The sequence below is a fragment of the Nyctereutes procyonoides genome, unplaced genomic scaffold (genome assembly GCF_905146905.1).
Source record: "Nyctereutes procyonoides isolate TBG_1078 unplaced genomic scaffold, NYPRO_anot_genome, whole genome shotgun sequence".
In the NCBI taxonomy this organism is placed as follows: domain Eukaryota; kingdom Metazoa; phylum Chordata; class Mammalia; order Carnivora; family Canidae; genus Nyctereutes; species Nyctereutes procyonoides.
In genome coordinates this window covers 71,381,957-71,409,227 of record NW_026575052.1, presented here as the reverse complement: position 1 = coordinate 71,409,227, position 27,271 = coordinate 71,381,957, and the positions used below count along the sequence as shown (strand labels likewise).

At 42.6% G+C, this 27,271-nt stretch overlaps 1 protein-coding gene across 1 annotated transcript in view; it reads right to left on the bottom strand.

Annotated features, from left to right (window-relative positions):
- The window catches only part of PIP4K2A (phosphatidylinositol-5-phosphate 4-kinase type 2 alpha), a 177,317-nt gene that overhangs the window by 33,187 nt on the left and 116,859 nt on the right, over positions 1-27,271 (bottom strand). The window contains exons 4-5 of the mRNA XM_055332768.1: positions 14,778-14,930; positions 1,661-1,807 (exon numbers count right to left, since the gene is read on the bottom strand). Of these exons, the coding sequence (XP_055188743.1) occupies positions 1,661-1,807; positions 14,778-14,930 (300 nt within the window). The remainder of the gene's footprint in view (positions 1-1,660; positions 1,808-14,777; positions 14,931-27,271) is intronic.

The following is a 27,271-nucleotide window of genomic DNA, read 5'->3' as shown; positions in this document are numbered from 1 at the left end:
GTCTCCAGGATCGCACCCTGGGCCAAAGGCAGGCGCCAAACCGCTGCGCCACCCAGGGATCCCCATGTAATGGTTTTTTATTGTACATAAAGTAAGCATTTAAAAATTTCTTACTTTAATTTCTAACATTGTAAACAGCAGTAGATACAACCTATATAAGCAAAAGCTTTGGGGAGTCCTCTTTTTAAAAAATTTTAATTTCAATATAATCAGCACACAATGTCATATTAGTTTCAGGTGTACAATATAATGATTTGAAAATTCTACACATTACTCAGTGTTCATCATGACAAGTGCACTCCTAATCCCCTTCCCCTCTTTCCCCCCTCCCCTCCCAATAACCATCAGTTTGTTCTCTATAGTTAAGTATCTGGTTTGTCTCTTTTTACATTTGTTCGTTTGTTTTGTTTTTTAAATTCCACATGGGTGAAATCATAGGATATTTGTCTTTCTCTGACTGACTTACTTCACCTAGCATCATACCCTCTAATTCCACCCACGTTGTCATAAATGGCAAGATTTCATTCTTTGTAATGGCAAATAGTTCATTGTATACGTACACTACTACTTCTTTATCCATTCATCTATCAAAGGATACTTGGGTTGCTTCCCTAATTTGGCTAATATAAACATGCTTCAATAAACATAGGTGTGCATATGTCTTTTCAAATTAGTGTCTTTGCATTCTTTGGATAAATACCAAGTGGTGGAATTACCGGATCATATGACAATTCTATTTTTAATTTTTTGAGGAATTCCCCTACTGCTTTCCACAGTGGCTGTACTGGGGGTCCTCTTTTAAGAGTGAAGGAGTCTGAGATCAAAAAATTTGAGATCTCCTAGCAAAGACCAAAGGGTAGCAAACTTTTTCTGAACGGGTCAGATGGTAAATGTTTTAGGTTTTGTGGTTCAAAACAGTCTCTGTGGTACTACGTGACTCTGCCATTCTAGTACAAAGAGCAACCACACGTGATACAGAAACACTGGCCATGGCAGTGTGCCAATCAAACTTTATTTACAAAAATGGCCAAGTTGGATTTGCCATGTAGGCAGGTCCCAGAGTGCCAGCTCCTACCTTGGATGTTCTCTCCCAGAGTCAGTGATCCAAAGAGTCAGCTCACCTCCGTCCCCTCAGAACTCCCGTTGTGTGTCTCCCACTCAAAGTCTTTGAAATAGCAATGTCATCCTCCCAGTGAAACCTTCCCCAACACCCTCTGTAAGCTGTGTCCCTTCCCCATTCTCCCGTATCTTTACTTCTCTCCATAGCACTTACCACTTCTTAATATATAATAGGAACTACTAGCTACTTTTACGTCCTATCTGTACCTGCCACAATGTTAGCTCCTTAAGCGCAGGTTTGGTCTGTTTTGTTTGTCACACTATTCCTAGCAAAAAAAAAACAACAAACAAACAAACAAAAAAACCAATGCCTGGTACCCAGCTGGTGCTCAATAAACAGCTTGCTGAAAATCAGACACGATACCTCCTAACATGTATACAAGTATTCTGGTAAAGCCAGTCAGCGATCCTTGCTTAACTCGGAGCCGAGCACTGCTGGTTCAGTTGCCTGGTGGCTTTAAGCTCTGAGCACCTAAGTGTTTAGCATGATCAATTACAACCTTTGCTTAATTACTTAATAAAAATTAACCAAAAATCTCACCTTTAAGTCGTATTTCCTATATACAGATAAACGGTGGCTGAACACATTTCTTGTAACAATCACGTATATTTCAACTCCATCAACATTAAGCCGGTACATGCCCAAGAACTGGGGAAGAAGCGTGATCCCGTGACATTCTACTATGTACTGCACAAGAGAGAGAGAAAGGAACACATTATGCAATCAAAAGGTGCTCATTCAGATGTAAACTATAACTCTTCTGCCTATGGTGTTTAGACAAAGTCAAAGCCTCCAACCGCTAAGGTTCTGGTTAGAGAAAATGGCCATGTTTATACTGCCTGATATAGGATCTGTGTTCACCATGTATATACATAGATAAGAAAATTGAACTTTATCTCCAAAAGAGATGTTTTTTCCTAACATTCCAAACTAATCTGTAAAGTCAAAACTTGGATATAATAAAGTTAGACAAGAGGGCAAGTGACTGGTCCATCTGCTAACTCCTCTAAAGTGAAAGCACACCCTACCGAGGTCCTCCCCCCCTCCTCCCCAGAAGCCCAGGTGATGACTCTGAGGTTGAGGGACAGTCACTTGGCCACTGAGATCACTCTTTTAACAGTGTTAGGAAAGTATAGCATCGAAGCTGTGATTAAAGAGGAAACTATGGAGAGAGCTGAGTGTTAGAAGCTGGGACAGTTATGTCCAGTCCTCATTTTTGTTTCTCACCCACCACACTAAGGTGTTGAGCTAAGCTGCCCGCCAGAGCAGCAGCATGAAAGGAAGGTACCACACTACCCCAAAGTGCTTGCTCCTGCTTCACAGACAGACGGAGGTACTCTGGCCCCATGTTGGATTTCATCAAGGCCACTGGACGAGTTCCATCTTTGACACCATTTCTGATTATAGTTGCAAAAACACAACATGAGTCTCAAAGTACTGATGGCCATCCTCTAGAGGCCCACAAGAGGGAGACACACCTCCTTGAAAGCTGATATTTATAAAACGAGTCCAATGGCACTCTCCAAAGGAAAGTCAGGTTTTCCTTTCTTTAAAATGAAAGGGGAGAGAATATTTCAAAAGAGCTCTTTTATGTCCTTGCCAGGTGTATGAAACCTCTAGGATAATGAATAGCATGAGTAGCATGATTCCAAAAATTGTAAAAATTGTTAAAATCGTACACGTTGTGCATATTACAGGGAGAAGCCTAAAAGAATGGTCACCAAGTGGTAATGGTGGAATTTGGGGTCACTTTGCTTTCTCCATCCCCCATTTAAAAAAATATGCTGCCTGAGTTTTTCCGTTTTACAATGAACATTTTATAAAAATAAAAATTAAAGTCCTTTGAAACTTTTTTAGTGGTAAGCACTGTCAATAATCAACTCAGATAATATTTAACCATCCTCAGAGTCAAAAAAAGCCTTTAGTTTTTGTCATTAAAGATGAGCAGCATTAGTACATGAGTTTGATTTTTGTCACCCAGAGTATTGGCAGGTTTTAAAGATGCTCTTGCTCTTTTTTTATCATACTGAGCATAACTGAGCTACACATTTTAATTTTTTAAAATATTTATTTATTCATGAGAGACACAGAAAGAGAGGCAGAGACACAGGCAGAGGGAGAATTAGGCTCCCTGAAAGGAGCCTGATGTGGGACTCAAGCCCAGGACCCCGGGATCACAACCTGAGCCTAAGGAAGATGCTCAACCACTGAGCCACTCAGGTGCCCCTAATTTGACATATTTTTCTGAGCAGAGTTTCACCTCAATTTGTTCTTCATGTGAAGTCAGGTCAGTGGAACATTTTCTATTTCTCTTTCAAAAAATAGTAAACTAACTTGAGATTTGCTAATACAAGATAGACAGTAAAGTGGTATTGGTTGAAAAGAAAACTTCTCTCATCTGATCTAAGGAAATAAAAAAGTTGTCCCTCACCTCTGAAGAAAGACAGTTTGGGTGAGCCTTACAAACATGGTGACTATGGGAGTCTACCCCATGTAAGCACGGTAGCAAGAAGGCAGGTTTGTGAGCTGGAAAGAACGCACATGCATCTCAGTGCCTCCATTCACCAGCTGTGGGATCTTGGGCAAGTTATTAGATCACTCTTCATTTTAGTTTCATGTTTTGGAAAATAAGTGCCATAATTCCTACCATGAAGGCAAGTTGTTGCGAGGATTAGTCTGTCTGAATACTTCACACGAAGCCTGTGTGCTGCACTACATTCTTCTTCCCTCTGCTGAGGACAGTGGTAATAGTGACAATTATTTTCATTCAAAACTCTCCTAAGAAATCAGCATTACACTCATCTGCTTTGTCCTCCAAATTCACTCACGAACTTGGATGGGCGTCCACTCTGAGGCAGGCTGTGCGTAGTATTTTGGAGGCCCACAGGGCATGTCTGTCCCCTGTCAGGGACAGACAGGGGGGCACACACCAGTTTCAGTCTGGCTGCTCAACCGCTCTTTGTGCTCAGGTGATTCCCATCTTGGCCTATCTTTTACAAGTGCTGGCAGAAGAATAAGTCTTTTTGATCAAAATCTCTGTACAAAGCCACAGAGTGCCATGGGACAGAGTAGATACTATGATTCAGGTAATGAATACAATACAGAAACTTTCTGAATGCTGTACCGGAAATCATCGACAAGCTCCTCCCACCCCCCCACCCCCGCCCCAAAAAACACCCACGCAGATTACATTCTATAATTCCTCTATTTAAGACTAAATAAACTACTGTGTATACAAATTAGATCAATTTAATCGGCATCTCCACATTTCTACACTTGCTTGTTCTCAAAGGCATTGTGTATCTTATGAGACTCTTAGATGAACACCTTGAAGAATACAGATTTAATAGAATTGAGCCGAGTAAAGAAACATGTGCAAGACCACAGCCCAGATTTAAAGCCTGTCGTATTAAGATTCCAGTACTGATAAGCAACAGTTGGTGCCAAAGGTTTAGAAAGCATTTATGTGTCAGAAGAGAAAATCCCACCCATTAACTGAATTGCCGGGCAGGGGCACTGGGAAAAAATGACACAATTTCATAATAGGAGAGGGACATTCCACTGGCTCTGTGAACACCAGGGCTGGGGGACTGCTGCTCTAGCATGGTGTGTCACTGCAGGTGGGAGCTGGCCCAGAGGCCTGGACGTTCACCCTCTTAGGGTCTTCACCAGATGACCCAGGAAATGCTACACACAAATTCTAAATGCCAGTGGTCACATCTGCAAACCACATGTACAGACCATTGGGGGTAATCCCACATCCACAGAGACTGTAAATTCATGGCCAGAGCTTTAGCCGGGCCCTTTGCACAACTTGGCCACATCATGCTGCTAGGAGCCCTTCTGGTCCAGCTCCATGTTCACTAGCTGTGTAGCCTTTGATGAATTATTCAATCTCTTTGTGCCTCTGCATTTGGAGAAAAGGGGTAATGAGAGTAATGAGTGCATCAGGGTTTTGTGAAGAATGTGAGGACCACGGAAACAGGACTGGGGGCACTGACTGCCCATAAAGCCAAGACCCTGGGGTGAAGGGTGGAAACTTCCTAGAGCACCTGATGTGTCTCTAAAATGCTCTCTGAGAAATGGATTTTCTTTTAAGTGCATGATGGGAACCCTCAATTTCAGTGAACGTCCCCAGAACAAAGACTTTCCAAAAATGAATAATTTTGTAAGTGTATGTATGTAGTAGTACGTAAACTACTCTTTGTGATATTTATCACAAAGAAACTACTCTTTACTATATTTATCTGCTTATAAAATATCTGCTTATATTTTTGAAATATAAAAGAAACGCGAAAAAAATTGTATTTCTCTCTCACATTGCTTTCAGGTTCTCAGAACTCTGAGCACTTTCCCTTCAAGAACTTAAACATCATTGACAAATTTACAAAACAACTTGAACACAAATGCTTCAAAAATAAGAAGAAAGGGGTGTGTTGCGGGCACTATAATATCATGCCTTTCTTCAATAACCAATTATTTGGCTGGAGTATCTTCCTTTTTTTGAATATTGAAAAACATCCTCAGCAGCTATTAAATTCTTTTTTTAACATTGTTGATTCAATCACAAGATAATCTAAGGAATCTCTGCTTCTTCCCTTCTATGTCCTTAATTCCCAGATTACGAGCATGGAGAAATAATTTAATCCTGAGGATGATTCCTTAAGAAAGGTATAAATATTTCCTCCACTTTCAACCACTGTTTTGATGTGGCTACAAAGCAGGCCTTCCCTACTGGCAAAGGCCATATAGATACATGGGTGTGCCCCATCCGCTGTATTAGTATCTCAGTCTACAGGCTAGCAGGTGCAGTGCCTAGTGTAGTCTGTAGACTCCTTTCTAGAAGTCAGATGAGTCCGCTACTTCTGTCCTCTGCCACTCTGAGGTCTTAAGGGAGATAAGGCCACGAACAGACCAAACACTTGGCAATGCTGATCTTCCATGTGTGGCTCAGATATTAAGAGCACACATCAGACAAAGAGATGATTCTTTTACAAGAGCATGGGCTGCATGCATACAATCCTAAAGAGTGTGCCTTTCAGTGAATTCTCGAATATGGCATTTTCCTGAGACATTCCTATCTGTGGCATCATGCTGGCTCTCTAGGTGACCTGCAGCCAAGGTCTCTCTCACATCTAATGAGAAGCTTGGTCTGGCACTTGTACTGGTGACTTTCAAATGCTTGCAGTTCCAAGAGGACAGCGAGCTTTCATCTGAATAGGAACTGAATATTTACTTCCCAATTTTAAAAGAGTGAACTTGATTATCATCAATTTTTATTATGCTTACTATATGGAGCTAAAACAATCACAATTATTCTTGGGGTCAGTGTTAAACCCACTTCATTACCTACATTTGCATTTTAAAATATTGCTTTTATTGGGGATCCCTGGGTGGCTCAGAGGTTTAGCGCCTGTCTTTGGCCCAGGGTGTGAGACCACCTGGAGACCCGGGATTGAGTCCCACGTCGGGCTCTCTGTATGGAGCCTATTTCTCCGCCTCTCTCTCTCTCTCTCTCTCTCTCTCTCTCTCTCTCTATGTCTATCATAAATAAGTAAATTAATCTTTAAAAAAATAAAATATTGTTTTTATTAAGTATTTTTCACTTTTGTATTTTCATGGCCGGATACCTCAAGGCACCTGTTATTTATCATAGAGTGGCTTCTCTTTTTTTCAAGAGTACTCTCAGAAACTTATATCTGCTGGCAATGTGTCTGTCTGACACCTGTGTTTCTAACACTCACAGTTTTTACTTTCTTCTGTCTTCTTTTAAAAAATGTACTTGTTAATGATTCCATGGCACAATCAATAAAACCAAATTTTATCTCTTCATAAGTCTTCCTTAGAACTTTTTCCTATATAGCCACGGGTTTGTTAGAACTGTAATACTAAATGCTAAATGAACGTGGTGAAATCAGAATTTTTAAAACATATATGATGAAACAGCCATAAGATCTGTTTCCTTTGCTCTTGGGGGCTCAACAAGAATAACAAGTATTATGAATCCCGGGTTTGTTGCTCTTCTCATGCAAAATGAAATGCCATTAAAAGAGTCATAGCTGACTGAAGGGTTCAGCAGAGAGGATTCTAAGTGATGTACTGCAACAGATAAATATTTATATCTCTGCATGAGAGTGTGATCCTGGGCTCTGGCTTTTGGAAATTGCTGTTATTATCATGTTTCACTCATTTTTTTAGAGGCTTGAAGTGACAATTTAATATAGCATCAAATTAATACTTCAATGTAAAGTCTTGTTTCATTTAATGTTTCTGAAAGGTTAAATTATCTGTAATCCTTACTGTGCCTCTGGTTATGTTTATCGATCGCTGTGACAACATGAAAGAAAAGAAAATAAGAAAGAAAGAAAGATAGCCTGAAATTAAGGAGTGCTTTGTTTTAGAATGACCAAGCAAATAAATAAATCCATACTTTACTTGAATTCATGTTTTGGGAAAATGGTCTTTAAGTAGCAGTGAATACAATTTATTTTGGTTTCAAATAGTTTTGAGGTGAAAAAAGAATGTAAGGATGACTACATTTAGGCTGATATAAATACAAAACTACTGCCTTTCTTAAAATTGATAAAATCAGGTTTAAAAGGAACAAACACTCCTCTGTAGTTTTTACAAACATTCCTAGTACTGAGATAATGAAAAATATATAGAATGTATCTGAAGGCAAACACTGGTGCTCCTCGTTTGTTACACTATGACTAAGACTCAGAAGCGCCATGGTTATTTTTTTTTAAGATTTATTTATTTATTTATTTATTTATTTATTTATTTATTTATTTATTTATTTATTCATGAGAGACACACAGAGAGAGAGAGAGAGAAGCAGAGACACAGGCAGAGGGAGGAGCAGGCTCCATGCAGGGAGCCCGACATGAGACTCGATCCCGGGGCTCCAGGATCAGGCCCCCGGCCGAAGGTGGCGCTAAACCGCTGAGCCACCTGGGCTGCCCAGCACCATGGTTATTAAAGACGAAATCACTTGGTAAAAACTACTCTATCGTACGTGCAGATGGCATTTATTTATTGATGACAATGAAAATGCTGAATGGCTGTTCTGATGTCACCGTAAGGAGATCTGAGAGGTCCACCGCCGATGGGAGGCTTAGCTGATCAAAGAAGGTGGGTTCCAGAATCATCCCCTTGCCTTCCAGTCAGGAGCTGTGCCCCAGTGGCCCGGGACTGAGGCTGGGAGGTCAAATGTGTAAGCAGGTGTGCCAGGGAGCCGGGACAGGAGGAGGAGCTGGGGCCAGAGAGTGGAGGTGCCAAATTCCAACAGAAACATGTGCTCCATGTTCATCTTTTTCAGCACAGACAAAACTCTCTGGACAGCACCTTTCCTAAAATAAGCTCAGAGGCCCTCTGGAGATTAAGCAATGAGCTCGCCAAGACTATCAAACATGAGAAGGCAAGTGTGGCTGCCTTTGGGGAAGGCCTCCCCGCCCAGCTGTAGAGTGTGGTCTGCAGCCTTGTTGGCAGCTCCTTCTGGGTCAGCCTCCCTGTTACCCTGGGGTGGGGATGGGGAGGAGGGAGGACTCAAGAGCACCCCACCAGTTGGCTGCAGTTTGGTTGGCCTGCGTGGTAGCCTGACTTGCCCCTCTGCCCAGTCCTGCTTCTTCCCCCTACCCTACATAGGTTTGATCCCTAGTCAACACCCTGACCCCAGTCTGTGTGGGCTTCTGCTTGGATAGGTCACTCTGAGTGTCAGCAGGCCCAAGAAACAACAAATTCAGGCTCCCAGAAATTGCAGAGGTTAGGACCATCAGCAACAGAATTTGAATAGTCACATATAAAACATTTAAAAAATAAAAGATGCAATTTCTGAGATGAGCACATAACAGGAAACTATCAGGAAGGAACTGGCACATTTTTTAAAATGGCACTTCTACAAGGAAATATGGAATTACTGAAATAGCGACCCACTGGGCAGGTGAGACAACAGAATGGGACAGCTGAAAAGAGGACTGGGCCTGGCGGAGCTGAGGAATTGCCCTGGAAAGTCAAGAGCAGGGTTGTCTGGGGATGGAAATGGGAATGAGGAGTGGGGGGCAGTGGAGACCAGAATGAGAACGTTCTAGCTATTGCAGAACTGAGAGGAGACAGGAGGCATATAAAGAGAAAAGGATGATGGAATTTCCAAAAACTGGAGGAAATCTGCTGGGGGCCCGGAAGCCTGAGCATGAGTGGGGGGCGGCGGGGGGAGGAGAAACTCTGGGAACTGAGGGCTCTGAGCAAATGGCTGCTCCCTGCCTGCAAAGTGGAGCTCAGCAGGGCGCTCCCCAGAGACCTGAGAGATGGCAATAGCCTTCCTGAAGTTTCTGCGAAGAGATGCCAAGAAATGCATCTGCAGCTTCTGAGGGCAGAGGCTCTGCTGGGAGCTCAGCTTCAGTTAGCAGAGTTCCAGGGCGCTCCTCGGACTTAAAACTTTAACGTACTTTTCAAATTTTAATTGACCTCTCCTCCAGATAGAGAACCAAAAACCCAAAAGCAAACTCAGCGTGCTTCTCCAGCTCTAGAAAGTAGATAGTGCCCTGCCACCTGAGTAGCTTCATCAGCATCACCTGGGAGCATGTTAGAGACTCAGCATCTCAGGCCACCTGAGACCCACTGCGTGAGAATCTGCATTTCTGCGCGGTGCTCCGGTGTCGAGTCTCCACCCAAGGTTTGAGAAGCACTGATACACTGTGTAACCTGTTCTTCTGTGCAACACCCAACTGTTTCAGCTGTTGGCTTTTATGTGCCTATTTTTTTCTTCTTTCCGTGGCTTCTTCTTCGAATGAAAATACCCACACCACTGTCCCTCATGGAAGGATAAAAAGATAGGACTCCAAGGAGGGTTCAAAAAAGTCAAGCATTCATTCTAAAATCCTCTCCTGAGATGTAAGATACTAGCTAGCTTACTCAACAAGGAATTCAGGGCACCTGGGTGGCTCAGTGGTTGAGCATCTATCTGCTTTTGGCTCAGGTTGTGATACCAGGGTCCTGAGATCGAGTCCTGCATCAGGCTCCCCATGGGGAGCCTGCTTCTCCCTGTGCCTGTGTCTCTCATGAATAAATAAATAAAATCTTAAAACAACAACAACAACAAGAAATTCAGATTTTTAGACAGGACCTCCAGATTTGGGTCAAGTTACTAATTGTTTCCCAATGCTTTGGGGGTCGCTTTATCAGTTTATCAGTTCAGTTATTTTGAAATGAGAAACAAGTAAATTTAAACTCTGCATTTCAAAAATGGAAAAGATATTCTTAATGATATATTCCTAGGCATTTCTTGATGAGGCATACAATAACCTGTTCCCTCTCTTAAAACTTCTAAGATTCCACTGACACTGACCCTGAATTTCAGTTAAAGCTGAAGCTACATGATGCCAAAACTCCCAATGATTTTACGCCAGCGGGGGGAAAAAAAAATCAGTCATTTTAAGAGACATTCAAGTAGGTTTCCTTTTTGAATGCTGACACTGGTGAGCAAATTAGTTGACAATTGTCATTTACAAGACCCAAGTTTGTTCTAGCCTAACAGAAAAGTGAAGAAAATGGTACTGACACCAAAACTTTGGGTAATTTTCCCAAATATAACAAAGAGAAAACCAAATAAAATAAAAGAGGCTTGTAAATGTTTGCTTTGCTTAATAGAAATTCTCTTTTGGTCTGAGGGATGATGTGGAGTGGAAATTATGGTAGGATTTGGGCCGCAAGTAAAGACTGAGGCAAGATATGGGGGCTTGGGAAAAATTCTAACTCCTTATGGTTTGAATTTTCATAATTTTGCAACCATCCCACAGGACACCAGAAACCAGGCCCCCTAGTGGATTGACAGAGTTGATGATTTCAGCACAGGGAGGCAGGAAATGAAGGAAACGAAGTAGAAGAATGGTCTTTATCTTATTCAATCATTGAATAAGAGCACTTCCCATTCACCAAGCTGAGCAGGTTGTAAATATCAATTCACCTAATTAAGACAATACCCAGTAAAGGAGGTACTATTAACCAAATTTTATAGACAGAGAAACAGGTGTAGAGAAGTTTGGTCAGTTGCCCAAGGTCATAGCTAGTCAGAGGCAAAACTGCAGCTCCAGAGTCTGAGGCCTGAACCTCCTGCCACACCACCTTGTCAGAAATGTAGTCCCAAGAATTTATGTAAACATCTAGTAATGTTCTACTTCTCCAGAGACTGGCCTCATGGCAATTTTAACCTTCCTGACTATCGCTATAGCTCTGGCTATATTTCATCAAAACAGAAAACAATGAAAGAAAAGAGAAGGGAAAAGAAAAGTCAAAGGGCCACGGAAGTACCACAACTATCGGCAAGTCCATTCGTTTACTCCAAGGAGGCATCCTCTCCGAGAGCCAGTCCTGTCCACTGACAATCAGAACACACCTCACTGCTCATCCAGACCAGGTTGCAGTTCAGAAGCACAGCAGCACATTAGAAGGTAAAACAAAACAAAACAAAACAAAAAACAACAACAACAAAAAGCAAGACGAAATCGAAGAATTGACACTTGTAGCCCAAGCAACAGACAGAAATTTATGACTCAGCATAAATCCTCAAATTGGTCCAGATCTCCTTAGAGCAGGAAAAAAAGCCTGACATGTGCCTCAAATGCCTGGGAGCATCACAGAATAGAACAGAGAACCACAAAGCCTGGAGAGACCTCTCCTGGATCACAGATGACGAGGCCTGTATCCGATCGCGGGCAACAGCTAACTTGGGGATTTACGAGGTTGAGCTCGCCACTGGGTCAAATCACCAGTATCCCGTGTGAAGGTGGCCTCTGGCAGGAGGGGCGTGAAGAACATTCAGGAGGCAGCCAGGCCAGCAGAGGGCCAGGGAGCCCGTGCAAACTGCATCCTCCCTTGCACAACCGTGGTACCAAGTGTAATTCTGTGTTGATGTGGTTTCAGCAGCCTACACCGATGAGTTTCAAGTTCCATGAAATTCTATGTTGCATAGGTGTTTGCAAGGATGACGTTTACTGTGTCACGTGTCTTCTCTGTGGGGTACTCCTTAGACTAAGGCAACCCTTGTCTGATCCTAGCACCAAGAACAGTTCTAGTCCTGCTCAACTTATTCATTGGTATCTTCAAGCACAGTAGCTGTGTCACTGACTTACTCAGGCTTCTCTTTGCATGTTGGCTGCTAGGAAACTCAAATTCCTGGCCCTCATGCTAGCAAGCATGCTGGTCATCCCAGCCCAACCCAGGTTTCATTTTGTATCCATCCTCTCCTTCCCTCTTCTACCTTGCCTCTCTTCCCATTTATTCTACCTCATGTTTCAAACTTTGTGGAAGGCCACCTTCTATCCTTTCTGGAATTAGGTCAAGAGTAAATCTGTGAACAAATGAATGAATGAATGAAACACAGATGGGGAAACTGAGCTTCAAAGATCATCTAAGTAGCCATTTCTTCACAAGCTAGGATGTAGGTCTCTTGATTTTCAACTTAATGTCCTTGAAATAAATTGTATTAATCATGGCAATTCTCATTTATTAAGACACTTTAGGTTTAAGATGCTATTTTTAAGAAGAAAGAAAAATCCAGATGTTGGAGAACAGACTTTTTGGGGAAAGAACATACCAAGAAGATAACTATTTTCTAGCAGTGGAACGAAAGGCAATCTTGAGCTCTGTGAAAGCCCTAGGAGGACATCAATATATTTATTATGATCCCCAATGTATTTTCTGTAATACTGGTGACATGTCAAATCTGCATGCGAGGTTACAGCGACTACCCCAGAGAAAAGGTTTCAAACAGTGATTTCTGGAAAGCCAAGAAATTCTGAACTCAAAGTTGTCATCAGGAAGTTGATATTTGAATTGCGTGTCACATTTTATTAGAACGTTATCATAGCCACGTATCAGAATAATATGTTTTCATCAGTCACTGAGGTATCACTTTGCTTTGAATGTTCTGAGATAATTTAAAGAAAGAGTAAAAAGACTGTCTAAGCATGACATTAGGTTCCAGAGGGGGAAACATGAAATAGTAGACACTTTAAAAGGTGAATAGTTAAAAGTCTCATACTGTAATTCAATTCATTCAGAGGCCTGTGCCTGTGCCCTCACTCATACTATCCTGGTATTTTAAAATGTCCTTTATATTAGGCAACAGCATAAGTGCTATAGAACAAATTTCAAAAGGAAGAGATGTTTTAAAAGATTTTTTAGACATTCAATGAATTTAGAGGCTGACTTAATGTTTTTAAAGAACAAAACAGGAGCAGTCCCCAGTTTCCAGAAACAGAATATAGCTCAAAGATTTTTAATAGATTTCACTGCAAGCAAAATGCAATCGATCACATTCGCAGAGATGGGAAGAATAAGCAAGTGCCAAGAAATAATTCATGACGCTAGAACATCACATGTGACCATAAAGTAGGGAAGCGGACTTTTAAACAGAAGTCTCAGAGCTCACAAATCCAAATGACCACTACCTTCAAAGTAGTCACCTCGAGAGGCCGAGATTTAATAATGTTTCAGAATCCTTCAGTTAACACAGGCACTTAATTCTGAGAATCCTCTGTGACAGCCAATCTTTACTTGTGAGGAGGATTTGGAGCTATTTAGGTCAAAAAATAAAGCAGGAGTCTAAAAGCAAGCGTGTGTGTGTTGGCGTGTGGCTCAGATAGTAGTTCTGAAGATGACTGCTGTGATGTTGCAAGCAATGGTCATATTCATGCCAAAGACCACAATTTCTCAGGATGCCACAGTGGTTACTGTTGTGTGACTTGGTGATGATGGTCGCCAGCACCATCTACCGAGGTGCCAGCGTGTGGCAGAGCTGTGCTGAGTACCGGATGTGAGCTCTTCCCCCTTAACCTCCAGGACTCCAGAGTTAGGTGTTGTTATTACCTCCATTGTATAAACCAAGAAACTGAGGCTTCAAAGTCCAGAAGTCACCTGGTTAGGAGGTGACAGGGCTGGGATCTGAAGCCAGGAGTATCTGACAATGGACTTCATGCCCTTATACCACAGTACATAAAGCCTTGTACAGCTCCAGCTGGGACCTGGGGAATATGTGCTCTATCAGGCACACTTATGTCAGAATTGTTGATACTGAGAAAGAGAGAAAGAAAGGGAGGGAGGGAGGGAGATAGATCATTGCTCCCAACGGGAGTTTCATTTTATTCCCAGGGGATTATGAATGGAGAACACTGAAGGGTAAAAAGGACGCAGGAAGTAAACAAACACCAACTTTCTAAAATCGAATAATTTTCTCAGAGTGGGGTGGACCCCTCTGGGGCGGGGACAGGAAGAAACAGAGAAAGCAAGATAGGATTTGGAAGTGTAAATGGATAAATACCCAAGAGGTCAACACCTGACTTCTGGCATGGGGAAAACACTTCTGAAATGTTGCCAAATCTTAAACTAAGTGATTTTAAATTCAGAATGGTAATCATCAAAACTATTATGCGGAAGAGTATTTACATGAAAAGTGTTAAATAAATAACTAATGATCTTCACAGTACAAGAATTCCTAAATGTTAATGATCAGCAATCTGGTCACAGAAATGTTAATAAACCCAGCAAGGAGATTTTTATGTCAAATGTGTTCTTATTATTCCTAACTAGATCTTTGGCCTTGGTCATAATTCATCATGAATGTTAACTTTCTCAAGAGTTTCAAATAGAGAAAAATTACCTGGTGGTATTTCTTCAGGATGTTGTGCATTTCGGCCACATCTTCACTCGTGATGGTCTTGATGATGTATCTTTTGTCGTAGGAGGTGTGGAATCGAGCCCCGCTGCGTGCCTGGGAGTCGTTGGGAAGGGGTGCGCTCCTGGTCAAGGAATTCTTCCCGTTGGGATAAGGCGGGGGGAGGAAGGAAGACATAGGTTAGAGGCATGGCCTTCTGATTTCCAGATCATGTGTTGTCATCACAAGTTTTCAAACACATTTATGTTTGAAAGAAATTGGTATATGTAGGATGACAACATTAAATATGTATCATAACTCAAACTGCTAGTCTTATTTTTTTAAGATTTTATTTATTTATTCATGAGAGACAGAGACAAAGGCGGGGGAGAAACAGGCTTCCTGCAGGGAGCCTGATGTGGGACTCAATCCCAGGACCCCCGGATCACGCACTGAGCCAAAGGCAGACGCTCAACCGCTGAGCCACCCAGGGATCCCTCAAACCGCTAGTCTTTCAAATGAAATGAAAACAGCTTGGATATATACTATGCTTCCAATGTCCTTAAGGTAGGCTAATGGCCAACTCCAACCAGTTACTTTGTCTACCTTGTTCTTTTTCTGAGCTGGACAAGAGCTCATATTTTCTTCTGAATAAAATTAGGTTCCAACCAAAAAAGAATTTCTTCCATTCCCCGAGTAGTTTCCTTACAGAACAGTTACTCTGCCAAACAGCAGGCCGAACATATTTCTCATAATCTTACGGGTGAGGAGATGGGGACAGGAGAGGGTCGATCACTGGGCAAAGGCCCCATGGCTAGTAAGGGGAAGCGCTGGAGCCCCATCTCCAGGGTAGAGGACTCAGAGCCCCAGTTCTCAACTAGTAAAGACCACTCGCAACTACTTCGTCTGTGCCATCCTTGGGAGAGGCCTGGGCAGGTGTATTCTGAACTAGCTCCTCATAAGACTCTGACTTAGTCCATCCTCTACCCCACTTCAGCCATTTTGAGAACAATTTAGCTCCTGGTGGACAAGGAGTGGCTCTGAGCAGGGGCTCTTTTAGCACCATTTTGTTCCAGTATCTGGCTCAAGCTGATACTCTAGCTAGGTTAAGTCCACCTGAAAGTCGACCCTTTTCTCATTTGTGACTCTCTTGTTTGAATCTCCCGTTTTCTTAACCTTCAAGAAACCTCTCCCATCTCCTCCAACCTTCTTACACTGGTCACTCAGACTACTAGGATGATGTCTAGCACCTCAGAAGGGTACTCCCCACCCCTGCTGCCTGCCTGTGCCTCTCAGTACTGACCTTCCCACCCTGCCTGGCTCCAGAGCTGGGTGGCATAGGAGGGATTCAAAGGCAAGACACTTTCCCTCTCCAACTTCCTCTCTACAAGTGGGCATTTGAAAGCCCCACTGAATGTCTGGTAAAAGGGACACAGATGTCTTTAGAGAAATGAGTGGTTATCACTGCATCATGGATTTTCAATGAAAGAGGTCTTTTCCGTCTAGTATACGCAGGTCGCTATGCTTTCCTTCCTCTCTAGATGAAATCCGACAGGATTTAGCTCTATGAAGGACAACTAGGCTGCAGTGGCAGAGTCGCTCAGGAAGGTCCTTCTCATTGCTGAGGGAGTGGCCCACAACTGTGTTGCCATCTCCCAGCATGCACCCTGGCACGGCTGTGGCGACCGTCACATTCTAACACAGCACGTCTTGATTAGAGGGCTGGCAGGCACAACTGTCAAGAGCAGAGCCAATGCTGCCAATTAACTGAATTTGCTTTCCTTAGGTTATTAGGAAACTGGAGAGAAGGGGAAAAAAAATCGATGTAACTTCCAATGACTTTAAATAGCAGGATTTGGCAGGGTTAAATTATTCTTGAGACAACTGAAATCCATTAGATAGAGAAGGATGAAAATAATTTTCAGGATGAAAATGGCCATATTGACGAGAGTCTAATTCTCCATTACATTGGGTTTTTTTTTCTTTTTTTCCTCAAAAAAATTCTCCTTCACACTACTTCCTACTATGAATTAAAAGGAAGAAAATGGAAGTGAATTCTCCCTTTTGGCATTTTAAACACCAGCAAAAAAAAAAAATCAATTATTGTCATGGGCTAAGGGTCTTACATTTTTCTCCCACACATTAACTTGCAAAAAATTATCTCAAATAACTTCTTTTTTTGGAGGGGGGGGGTGGGGTAGGTAGTAAAGGATGCTGTGCTCAGCAAAGGATAGAATTACAGCAACATATTGATTAATATCAGATATTAAAGTCTAACATTATATCACAGACCAATGGGAGAGAATAAAATTGAACGCTGCACAGTAAGTGCTTCTCAAACTTTAAGGAGCAACCAAATCACTTGGGGATCACACTGAAATGCAGATTTTGACCTTGCAAGTGTGGGCTGGGGTATCTGAAGAAGGAGATGAGGACGACAGAGCCATGGCAAGTCTGTCTCCCACGTGAGAATCAAGAGTCTACTGAAGTGTGGCTAGAGTGGGTTTTGTCTATGCGGAGGGTATAAACTCCAGTGCATTAAGTGTGTCATAATCACATACTTACTAGCATGAATACCTCTCCCATTATATTCTGTCCAGCTTTGGTTTGGTTAAAATGGGAAAGTTTATTTTATTTTATTTTTATTTATTTATGATAGTCACAGAGAGAGAGAGAGAGAGAGAGAGAGAGAGGCAGAGACACAGGCAGAGGGAGAAGCAGGCTCCATGCACCGGGAGCCCGACGTGGGATTCGATCCCGGGTCTCCAGGATCGCGCCCTGGGCCAAAGGCAGGCGCCAAACCGCTGCGCCACCCAGGGATCCCTGGGAAAGTTTATTTTATTTTTTTAAAGGTTTTATTTATTTGAGAGAGAGAAAGAGAGAGCACACAGGATGAGCAGAGGGAGAAGGACAAGCAGACTCTGTGCTAAGTGCAGAGCCTGACGTGGGGCTCAATCCCATGACCCCGAGATCATGACCCGAGCAGAAACCAAGAGTCAGATGCTGAACTGACTGTGCCACCCAGGCTTCCAAAAATGGGAAACTTTGTAGTGAAGTAGAAGAATTCATTCCATTCACTGTATTAATTCATTAGAAAAATATTTAATAATGATTTATACAAGGCAAGGTATGGGCTTCCAAAAGGCTAGAAATGACTCATCAAATAAGTAGTGGCTCTTCAGCTCAGATGCTACCTCTTTCAAATTCTTTGTCTTTCCCTTCAGTTTCAAATATATTGATAATCATTTATTCTAGACTCTGCATTAGCATATTGCCCATGTCTTAATCCTGGTCATAACACTTTACAAATTCTAATCCTGATTCTGCCTCAACTCAGTTTTTCAATAATCATATGAGTAGACCCAATCCAACTGGTAGTCTACTTTCCGTGCATGTAAGGATTTTTTTAAGGCTCTCAGTTTTCAAATAATCAGTGAAGTTAGGAACAGCCACATTGTCAGAATTAAGAAAGTACCTTTTATAATCACTACGAACATAAAAAAATATGAACCAAATTTATTGAAAGCCTTAGAGAAGTAGAAAATCAGAAGAGTAAACACTATTTTACACAAAATGAACAATACTTGAAATGACTCTTAAGGCCTGGAAAAATCCAACTCACTATTTCATCTTTATTTTCACAACATTCTCCTGAGATAGGAAAGGCCAAGTGCTTTTTCCCACTTGAAGATAACCAGACTGTGGAGTACAATAGAGTCAAGTAATACGCCTGAGGCTCCTGCCTAACATTTCCTCTGAGGAAGCCAAAATGGGTAATTTTTGAAGATAAGACTAAACTTTTGCCATCACTTTACATCATAATCATAGACTTTCTGGGTCTTTGAAATAAGGTAGAAGTGTGTGTGTGTGTGTGTGTGTTCGTGTGCATCTAATGGTACGGCACCTGTTCTACCGCTCTTCAACCCTTGGGTATGTCCATTAGCTTCTCTGAGCCTCAGTTTCTGTGTCTATAAAGTGATGGAGAATAAACTAGGGGAGAGGGTGAGCTGAATGAGATCTCTACCACAGACCTTTCGTAACTCTCAGAACGAATTTACTTGAAGGCATGGCATGCTGCCCCAGGAGCTATAGATTCACCTCAGAGGGTGAGTCAGTACACTTCCCAACAAAAGTTCAGTCAGAAAGTTACGGCCATCACCTCAGCAGAGGCATAATGTTGGTTTAAGATATCTGGGCCATGATTGAAGAGAAGATGGCAATAGTTCTTAGGGCAGCATGAAAATAATGCTTCATAGATTCCAGATACTCTCAGGACAATTTTGGCAAGATGGAGAAAATGAGCTGAGAGAAGGAAGTCAAAGCCATGTATCTAAAGGAGCCACTAGGCAGCTTCCATACAGTCTGCTATGTAGCAAAATTAAATTCTGAAATTATTCAGTGTGCTCTGCTCTGTCACAAAGAAAAAATGAACCATAGTATCACACAGGATGGTTGGCGAGTTTGGGAGGTGAAGAGGAAGAAGGCCTGAGAGAAGCAGAGCTTCGCAGTGACCTTTGGTAACCCCCAAGGAGTCCCTCTATATGTAAATAATGTTCACAATCAAAGAGCATGACAGCTGACAGCAACCTTGGAGATTATCCTAAGCCATTTAATTTACAGGTAAGAAAACAGAATCCCAGAGAGTGGAAATGACTTGCTTGCCCTAGTACTTGAACATTTGAGTGGGACGATACACATGAGGACCTTGCAGGGGCCTCTCCCAGAGCAGTCGGCCTCCATCCCTCCCACCATTGCTGCCTCCCTCCTGGGCTCAAAAGTCTGGTGGGCATTAATGATGGGATCGTTGATACAGTCATCCAATGACAATTTAGAGCATGAAAGTACTGGCACAAAACCAAGCTGTCTTTATGTTTTCAGTATTGCCAAGTAAAAGTAAATCATCAGTAATAGCCTCAATGCTAATGCAGGCCAAGGTCCTCAATCTACATTTTATTAACGTGTGTACAAATCTATCCTGACTCATTCTAGGACTGTTCATTACTCGACTTGAGGAGCTGTCTTCTCGCAAGGCAAGAGCTGAGACTGATGTATGTTTCTGGAACACGGCTTCAGGACAGGGAAAGTATGTGTGGTTGAGCCCAGGGCTTAAAGTCAGACAATTCATGCGGCACAGACAGGGCTGAAAGATGCCCAGCACTTCATATTTCTGACAGTGCTGTGTACTGGGGGTGATGGTGTCAATCCTAAGAATTCTTCACATTTCTGACCACGTGACTCAGTACACTGTGTCTATTTTAATTAGTTCACACGTTCTGAGAATTGTTGGCGCTTTTCATTCCCTTTTGGTGACTGGCTTCTATCTCTAGACTGTCCTATCCTGTTTTTCCCTGCTTAAAACTGTAAGGGTTTTCTTGACAAATAATGCCAAGGCTGAAACAAGAAATCCTTTACTCTGGGAATGCGAAATTCTGGGTTACTCTCCACAATGCTAAACTGGAAAGAAAGAAAAAAGAAAAAAAGAAAGAAAAGACAAAAAGAAGTTAAGACAAAATCTGCAAGTGAGGACAAGTTGTGCATAGAGGAAAGAAGGTCCAGCTGAAGATACTATATATATATATATATATATATTTTTTTTTTATTATTATTTTTTTTTAAATTCTTTTCCCTCTTAACCACCTGATTTAAAAGACCAAGTCTTGGGGCACCTGGGTGGCTCAGTCAGTTAAGTGTCTGCCTTTGGCTCAGGTCATGATCTCAGAGTCTTAGGGATCCACTCACATGTCAGGCTCCCTGCTCAGCATGGAATCTGCTTCTCCCTCTCCTGCTCTCCCTAATTCATGCTCACTCTCTCAAATAAATGAATAAAATCTTAAAAAAAAAAAAAAGACCAAGTCTGAGATGAAAATCTGATCTAATCAAAGGCCTAAAAATCACTGCTTATAGGGCTGTTTAGTCATCTTCAAGGTAATTCCCATTTCCAAAGTAAAATATTTACTCTCAGGAATGTTCACCAATACCTACCTTTCTGTGTGTATGAGAAAGTTGCCAGGTAAAATGACACAATGATATCTACCTAGAATATGGAGCTCTACTCTTATATGCCCTCATTAGAAAACAGATTTCAGAAAAGAAAAGAAAGAAGAAAAAAGGAAAACAGATTCTTTGTTATAGACAAAGCTATATATTCTGAAACACGGTGCCATTTTAAAAATTCAAAATCTGGGATTCTGAACCTCTCAGTTCAAAAGTGTGAATGTGCAAAACGAAGTGCTCTTTGGCTATGTGGAGTCAAAGTCACAACACAGTTTAAAGGCAATCCAGGGCATTCAATGTGTGAAATGTCCCACTGGCCTTGTGAAATGTCCTCATACATCTTCCCAAGTCTATAAGCCATCAGAGAAGACCCTCACAAAGCCATGAAGTACACATTCATCAAAATGGTTTAATTTTTTAAATTTTTTTGCTTTTTTTTAAAGATTTTATTTAGTTGTTCAAGAGAGACACAGAGAGAAAGAGGCAGAGACACAGGCAGAGGGAGAAGCAGGCACCTTATGGGGAGCCCTACATGGGACTCGATCCTGGGTCTCCAGGGTCATAACCTGGGCTGAAGGCGGTGTTAAACCGCTGAGCCACCTAGACTGCCCAATCAAAATGTTCTGACATTGAAACCATCTCTCTATGTTTAGTCCATTCATACTTCTATTTAGTTTACTCATATCTTCTCAGGTTCACGTTGCCATAAGCAGAGCCATGATGGCCTTTCAAGTTCCAAACAGTGCTGCTGATGAAGCTGGCAGATGGTATAACATGGCATTGGGCATGGAAACTTTAAAATCAAGACCATGAATTTGGGCAAGTTAATTTAAGCTCTTGGTTGGTGCGTTGGTTTCCGTATCTATAGAAATAACGATAAGGATAATAATAATATGAGCCACAAGTTTGGGAATTAAATTAGAGGAATATAATGTTTTAAAATAGTGCCTGGAATAGAGAAGTACTCAATAAATGGTAGCGATGATTATAAATAGTGAATTTCAACTTGGAAGATCTTTACAAGTGCAGATCAATATTGACAGATGATTCTGCAGACTGAGAAGCTAAAAATGAAGAAGGACTCAGAGATAATCTTCTTCCAGTTTGTCCTGGATTCCTCTTATGCCCACCCTGGCCAAGCCTCTGGTTTGTACCTAGGAAAAATTGAGAGCCTCCTGCTGTCCATTTACCTTTGCAGGTTATTTCCTACAGCCCTCCTTAACAACCACTTATATTTTTACAAACGAATTTACAACATTTTATAAAGAACTCTGAGGTAAAAAAAAATCCCAATGCACAAGGTCTTCCTCCTGTCCTCAGCGCCCACTTATCTCCATCAAAGGGGATAAAGGGGTGGGACAGGTCTCTAAAGAAATAGAAAGTGGGGCATCTGGGTGGCCCAGTTGACTGAGGACTGACTGGACTCTTGGTTTCGGCTCAGGTCATGATATCAAGGTCGTGAGTTCGAGCCCCACATTGGGCTCCAGGTGCAGCACAGAGTCTGCTTAAGATTCTCTTTCTCCATCTCCCTCTGCCCCTCCTCCCTGCTCACTCACTCTCTCAAATAAATAAATCTTTAAAAGACAAAGAGAGAAAGAGAAAGAGAGAGAGAGAGAGAGAGAGAGAGAGAGAGAGAGAGAGATGGAAAGCACAGGGGAAGGCAGCCGGGAGAGGTGGGTGACTCCTTCCTGAGGAGAGGAGGAAAGCAGGCTGAAGACGCCCACGGATTGAAAGGCACAGGGGAGGGAAAGTCAGGGGAGCTCACTGCGCAGACCTCTGCTACCTCAAGGGAGAAGCAAGAATAAAGCAAGCAGGTGCCAGGTAAAGATGAGGGCTCGAGGAGAGAGATGGAGGTTTGCAAAAGCAACCTTGGAACTGACAGTGTGGGGAGTAATCTGGATGACAGGCTGAGTTACCTCGAAGTCCACAATCCCGTTCAATGCAGAGCTTTAAAAGATTCAATTAAACATTTAAAATATGGATTAAGAGACACTGATACAAGTGTCTTGTTACCTCCACTGCCCACAAATTTATTCATAGGCTTCAGATCTCAGCATGTACGGCAGAAACAGAGCGAGTCAGAAGTCAAGGGAACGAGCCCTCCCAGCTCCCCTCGCTCTGTTACCTGACTATTGGCAAAGAAAGTTGGATTTAACATCTCTGGGTTTCCTTCTTGCTCCACTAATTAGTATTCAGTAATAGTTACTGCTATTAGTTTGCAGAGAAGTAGGAGATGGACAATGATTTGCTGTTAATTTAGGGGTGGTATCTAATCACAAATGTAAACTAACTGCAACATACACGCTGTATTCATTAGCCACCTCGTTCTTCTGTACATTTGTTAGTTTCACATTATAAACGATCTGATGCCTCAAATTCACTTGTTCTAAATGGAAACACCATTATCTCACTGCCCTACCCTCGAGAAAAAGGGAGCTCAAGTCAGTGGTGGAGGAAAATTAAAATCACCTATCGAATACAAACTACTCTTAAGCTGCATTCTTCTTCCTTAATGGCTTTACTGAGCTGTAACTCACATGCCAGATAATTCACCTCTTTAAAGTGTGCAGTTTAATGGTTTTTAGTAGACAAAATTAACCATCACCACAGTGAATTTGAGAACATGGTTATCACCTTGAAAAGAAACCCTTACCCATTAGCAGTCACTCCCGTTCTGACCCCCACCCTCCAAGCAGGAAACCACGATCCACCACCTTATAGATTTGCCTATTGCAGACAGTTCATATAAACACACTCCTACAGTACACAGGCATCTGTGACAGGGCCAAACTTTCTTCTTGCAAGTCCCTAAGATGACCAACTTGCTAGCTATAGATCCTGGGCTGTCTCTGGGTAAGTGAGGGACCATCATACGTACACTGTACTCGGTCCAGCGCGGTGGACACATTTATAGCCAGCAAATCTTGATTCTTAGGGATGCTCCCAGGGGAGTTGGGGGAAAAGCAGAACTCTCTGGCAAAAACTGAAGTTCTAGGGCAGACCTATTAGATGTAGGACAGGTAGAGAGATGACAATTGAGTCCATTTTTTGCTTGATTCTCTTGCCTCTTGGTAAGTGGCCTTATTTTTACCGCTTCCGTCTTGCACAGGCAAACACGTGACTGATCTTACAACATCCTGTCCCAAAACTCAATAGCAGTGTTTGAAGCTCTGTGTCATGTCAGCCCTTGGCAGGAAATAAAGGAAGATAATGAGAGATGAAACTCACTCTTCAGTGGCCTTCTGACTCTTCTAATTGGAAATTTACTGTCATTTCCCTTAAGAAAGGTATTAATGGTGCCATCCTTCCTCCCCACTCCTCTGAAAGTCTACACTGAAGATGTTTATTTCCGCAGTGGGAGGTCTGGGATTAGTGGGGCCTCCAGAAGGGTGGAGGAAATGTAAAGGTCAATTTAATTAGCTCATTCTTACCACTGATCTTCTATGTCTTTCCTGAAAATGTCATGATTTAGTAACCATTACGGTCCCCAGTGCATTTCTCAATACCCAAGCATTATGAACACTTAATTCCCAGAGTCTACACCTTCGTGGATTTTTCCCCATTTTGATATGGGTTTGTATTTCTGTGAAAAATCACGTACTCAAAGTTTTTATTTTTAATCAGCAGAAAGGCCACTTAATATCAATTAAGCCATGCTCCAGCGTATAAAAGCCACCACCTTACAAAGGGAACATGTCGACATTGCACACGAGCACCTCAGTGACTGTCATTTACTCAAGATGACTTAATAACAGATTCAGAGCATTGGCAGCTGGGAGGGTTGCCGCAAAGATCATGTCCTTCTCCCTCATTTCATAGATGAGAAAATTAAGACACACCAGGAAGAAGCGACTGGATGCAGCCACAGCATCACTCCCTGAAAATCCAAGATTCACACCAGCCTCCTTGCTCCCAGGAAATGTTCTTGCTCCTAATCCATGCTACCTGTTTCATGGGATTGAAACCTGGAAGCTGAATGCTCCCTGCTGACAAATCAGGATTATGATTACATGCCTCAAATCACAAGGCCGGGAGCCAGGAGCAACTGCCCAGACAAGGCTGCTTTCTCAGTTTGCATTTGACGTATCTGAGAGAACACAGATGGTCCTCTGACCTTGTCAGAGAGGTAAAGACCAACATGCTAACTTGAACATCATCATGAAGGATTTATTAAATGCCCACTGTGTTCAAAGCTGTGTGTTAAGCTTTTCGGGAATTTCAAAGAAAGTCTAGGCTGTGATCCCAGGTGTAGAGTGGCTTTCATTAAAAGGAGGAGCAAGACACACTGCAATTTAACACTTATCAATAATGAAATGACGGAGGCAAGAAGAACACAAAAATGAATGGCAATGACCAGAGAAAGAGGCAGAGTTGTGGGAACTTCACAGAGCACCATGAGATCTCCTTTAAAAATCTCAGGTTGGTACTTGACTGACATTAAAATACCAGAGTCCCTTGTCTGAGGATCACACTAAGCAAACACAACATCTAACCTGGACAGAAACTCCCTGTGGCAGGGACAACTGTTCAGTTCTTGGTTGGAAGTCATGGGTCATAACCCAAAGTGGGTTCAGTGTGGGGAAATGAAGGCAAACAGGAAGACTGAGTTGTTAGGTGGGGACAATCTGTGGTGGGGACAGTCATTGATTCAACTTGTAAGGAGCAGAAAAAGCACAGGGGAAAAAAAATCTGATGATGTTGCTAGGCTGTGAAGGAGCTCTCCTGAAAGTCTGTCAGGGCACTGTCCAATGTGAGAAGAGCTCCTTTGGTTTTCGGCCCAGGTGGAGTTTCTGTCTGCTATGCACTGTGAGGCCCACGAAGGCTTACCAGTAAGGCCAGCGAGAGTAAGGAGAAGCTGTGAATGAGTGGGCTCAAGAGACACAACAGTTACAGAGGAAAGAAAGAGCTTAAATGATTCAAGGGGCAAGCAAATTCAGGTGATGACAGTACAAGTAGGCCTGTTGAGAGACAAGCACCCACAACCCAACCTCTCCCGCATCTGGGCCTGGGCTCCTGACCCTGAGCACCACCTAAGCTGCCCCACTGCACCATGCCTAGCAAGATGGCCTCCACCTTCAAAAGGCTGAAAACTCAACTGCATCTTCCTCTCTCTCTCCTCACCCTTTCCCAAGCCTCCCTCCAGTGAGTGACTGGCCCTCCTACACTCCCAGCCCCTCCAGCTCTAACACCTTCATTCCTGTCAGGTTTCTCTCCCCCCCACCTCGGGGAGCTGCTCTCTGTTTGACCCTGTCAGTGCCGAGGGCCCTGATTTATCCCTCTTCACTTGCTGGGATAGTTCAGAGCCTCCTAGCCGCATTATCTCCTTCATGCATTCTGTACACAACCACCTCAGTTATCTTTAGAAAATCCACTTGTCATCACATCATTCGCCTGTGCAAAATCCACAGAGCTGCTCTAGGGCTGAAGTATCCAGGGGAAAGTCTGCAGGCCGGTTTCCCATCTTTAGTTTTACAGCCCCAACACCATCCAGTTGCTTCGTGTTTCCTGAGCTCTAGGGCTGCCATGCTTTGGCCCGGAAAGCTGGCTTCCCTTAGTCTACCCGCCCCAGCCCTGCATCCTTTCCTGCCACAGATATCTCCTAAGTGCCTGCCCAGAGCCAGGCTGATGCTAAACTCTGGGCCTGCCCCGTGGTGGACATGCCAGACTCCATTCCTGCCCTCCGACAGCTTAAATGGTATTTGGGCAGTCTACATTTGAAAACATGGTGACAGGCTCTGTATTCTACAGGTACTGGCGATTTCTCACCGCCCCCCCAGCCCAACAAGGTTCTGTATACCCTGGTCTTAACACTTTAAAATTTTAGTTTTAAACTTAGAACTAGAACATCAAAAGTTAAAATGTTAGCTTTTAAAATTAATTATTTTAAAATTAGAATTCTCTGTTACAAATACAAAGAAGATGCATCAAATGCAAATAATGAGGGATTCTAATTCAGGAGACACGGTAGGGGAAAAGTAAACCGGGTATTATCCTCCACAAGGAACAACAGGACTCGGTTTCAATTACGTGGTGTGTTGAGGTTTAACTACATCATCTCCAGCTTGCAGAACTTTTTGGTTTCTGGTGGGCAATCCTCTCCTGCAGCTCAGAAACTTGAAGTGGAGCCTCCCTTGGGCCTCCTGGGCCTGTTGTAAGAGGTCTCTCTCTGAGAGACTGGAAAGAGGGGTGCAGATTTTCTTGGAGAACATTAAAAATCAAGATGTCTGGGTTTCTGTAAATCTCATTAGCATCTAATATAGAATCTGATATGGAATAGTTAAAACCAACGCAAAGGAATTCCTTCCCTCTTTCCTTCCTCATCCCCTATAATGTCTTGCATAGCGCTGACATGCAGTAGGTACAAATAAATACACACGGAGTGGTAACTGTGCATGAAATCATGCACTGCAGGGGGACCAGAGATTTGGGTGGCAGCGGTGGCAGAAACAGCACCACAGTGCAAATAATAGTGGAGGCCTCCATGGGTGCATTCATCTTGAAAGATG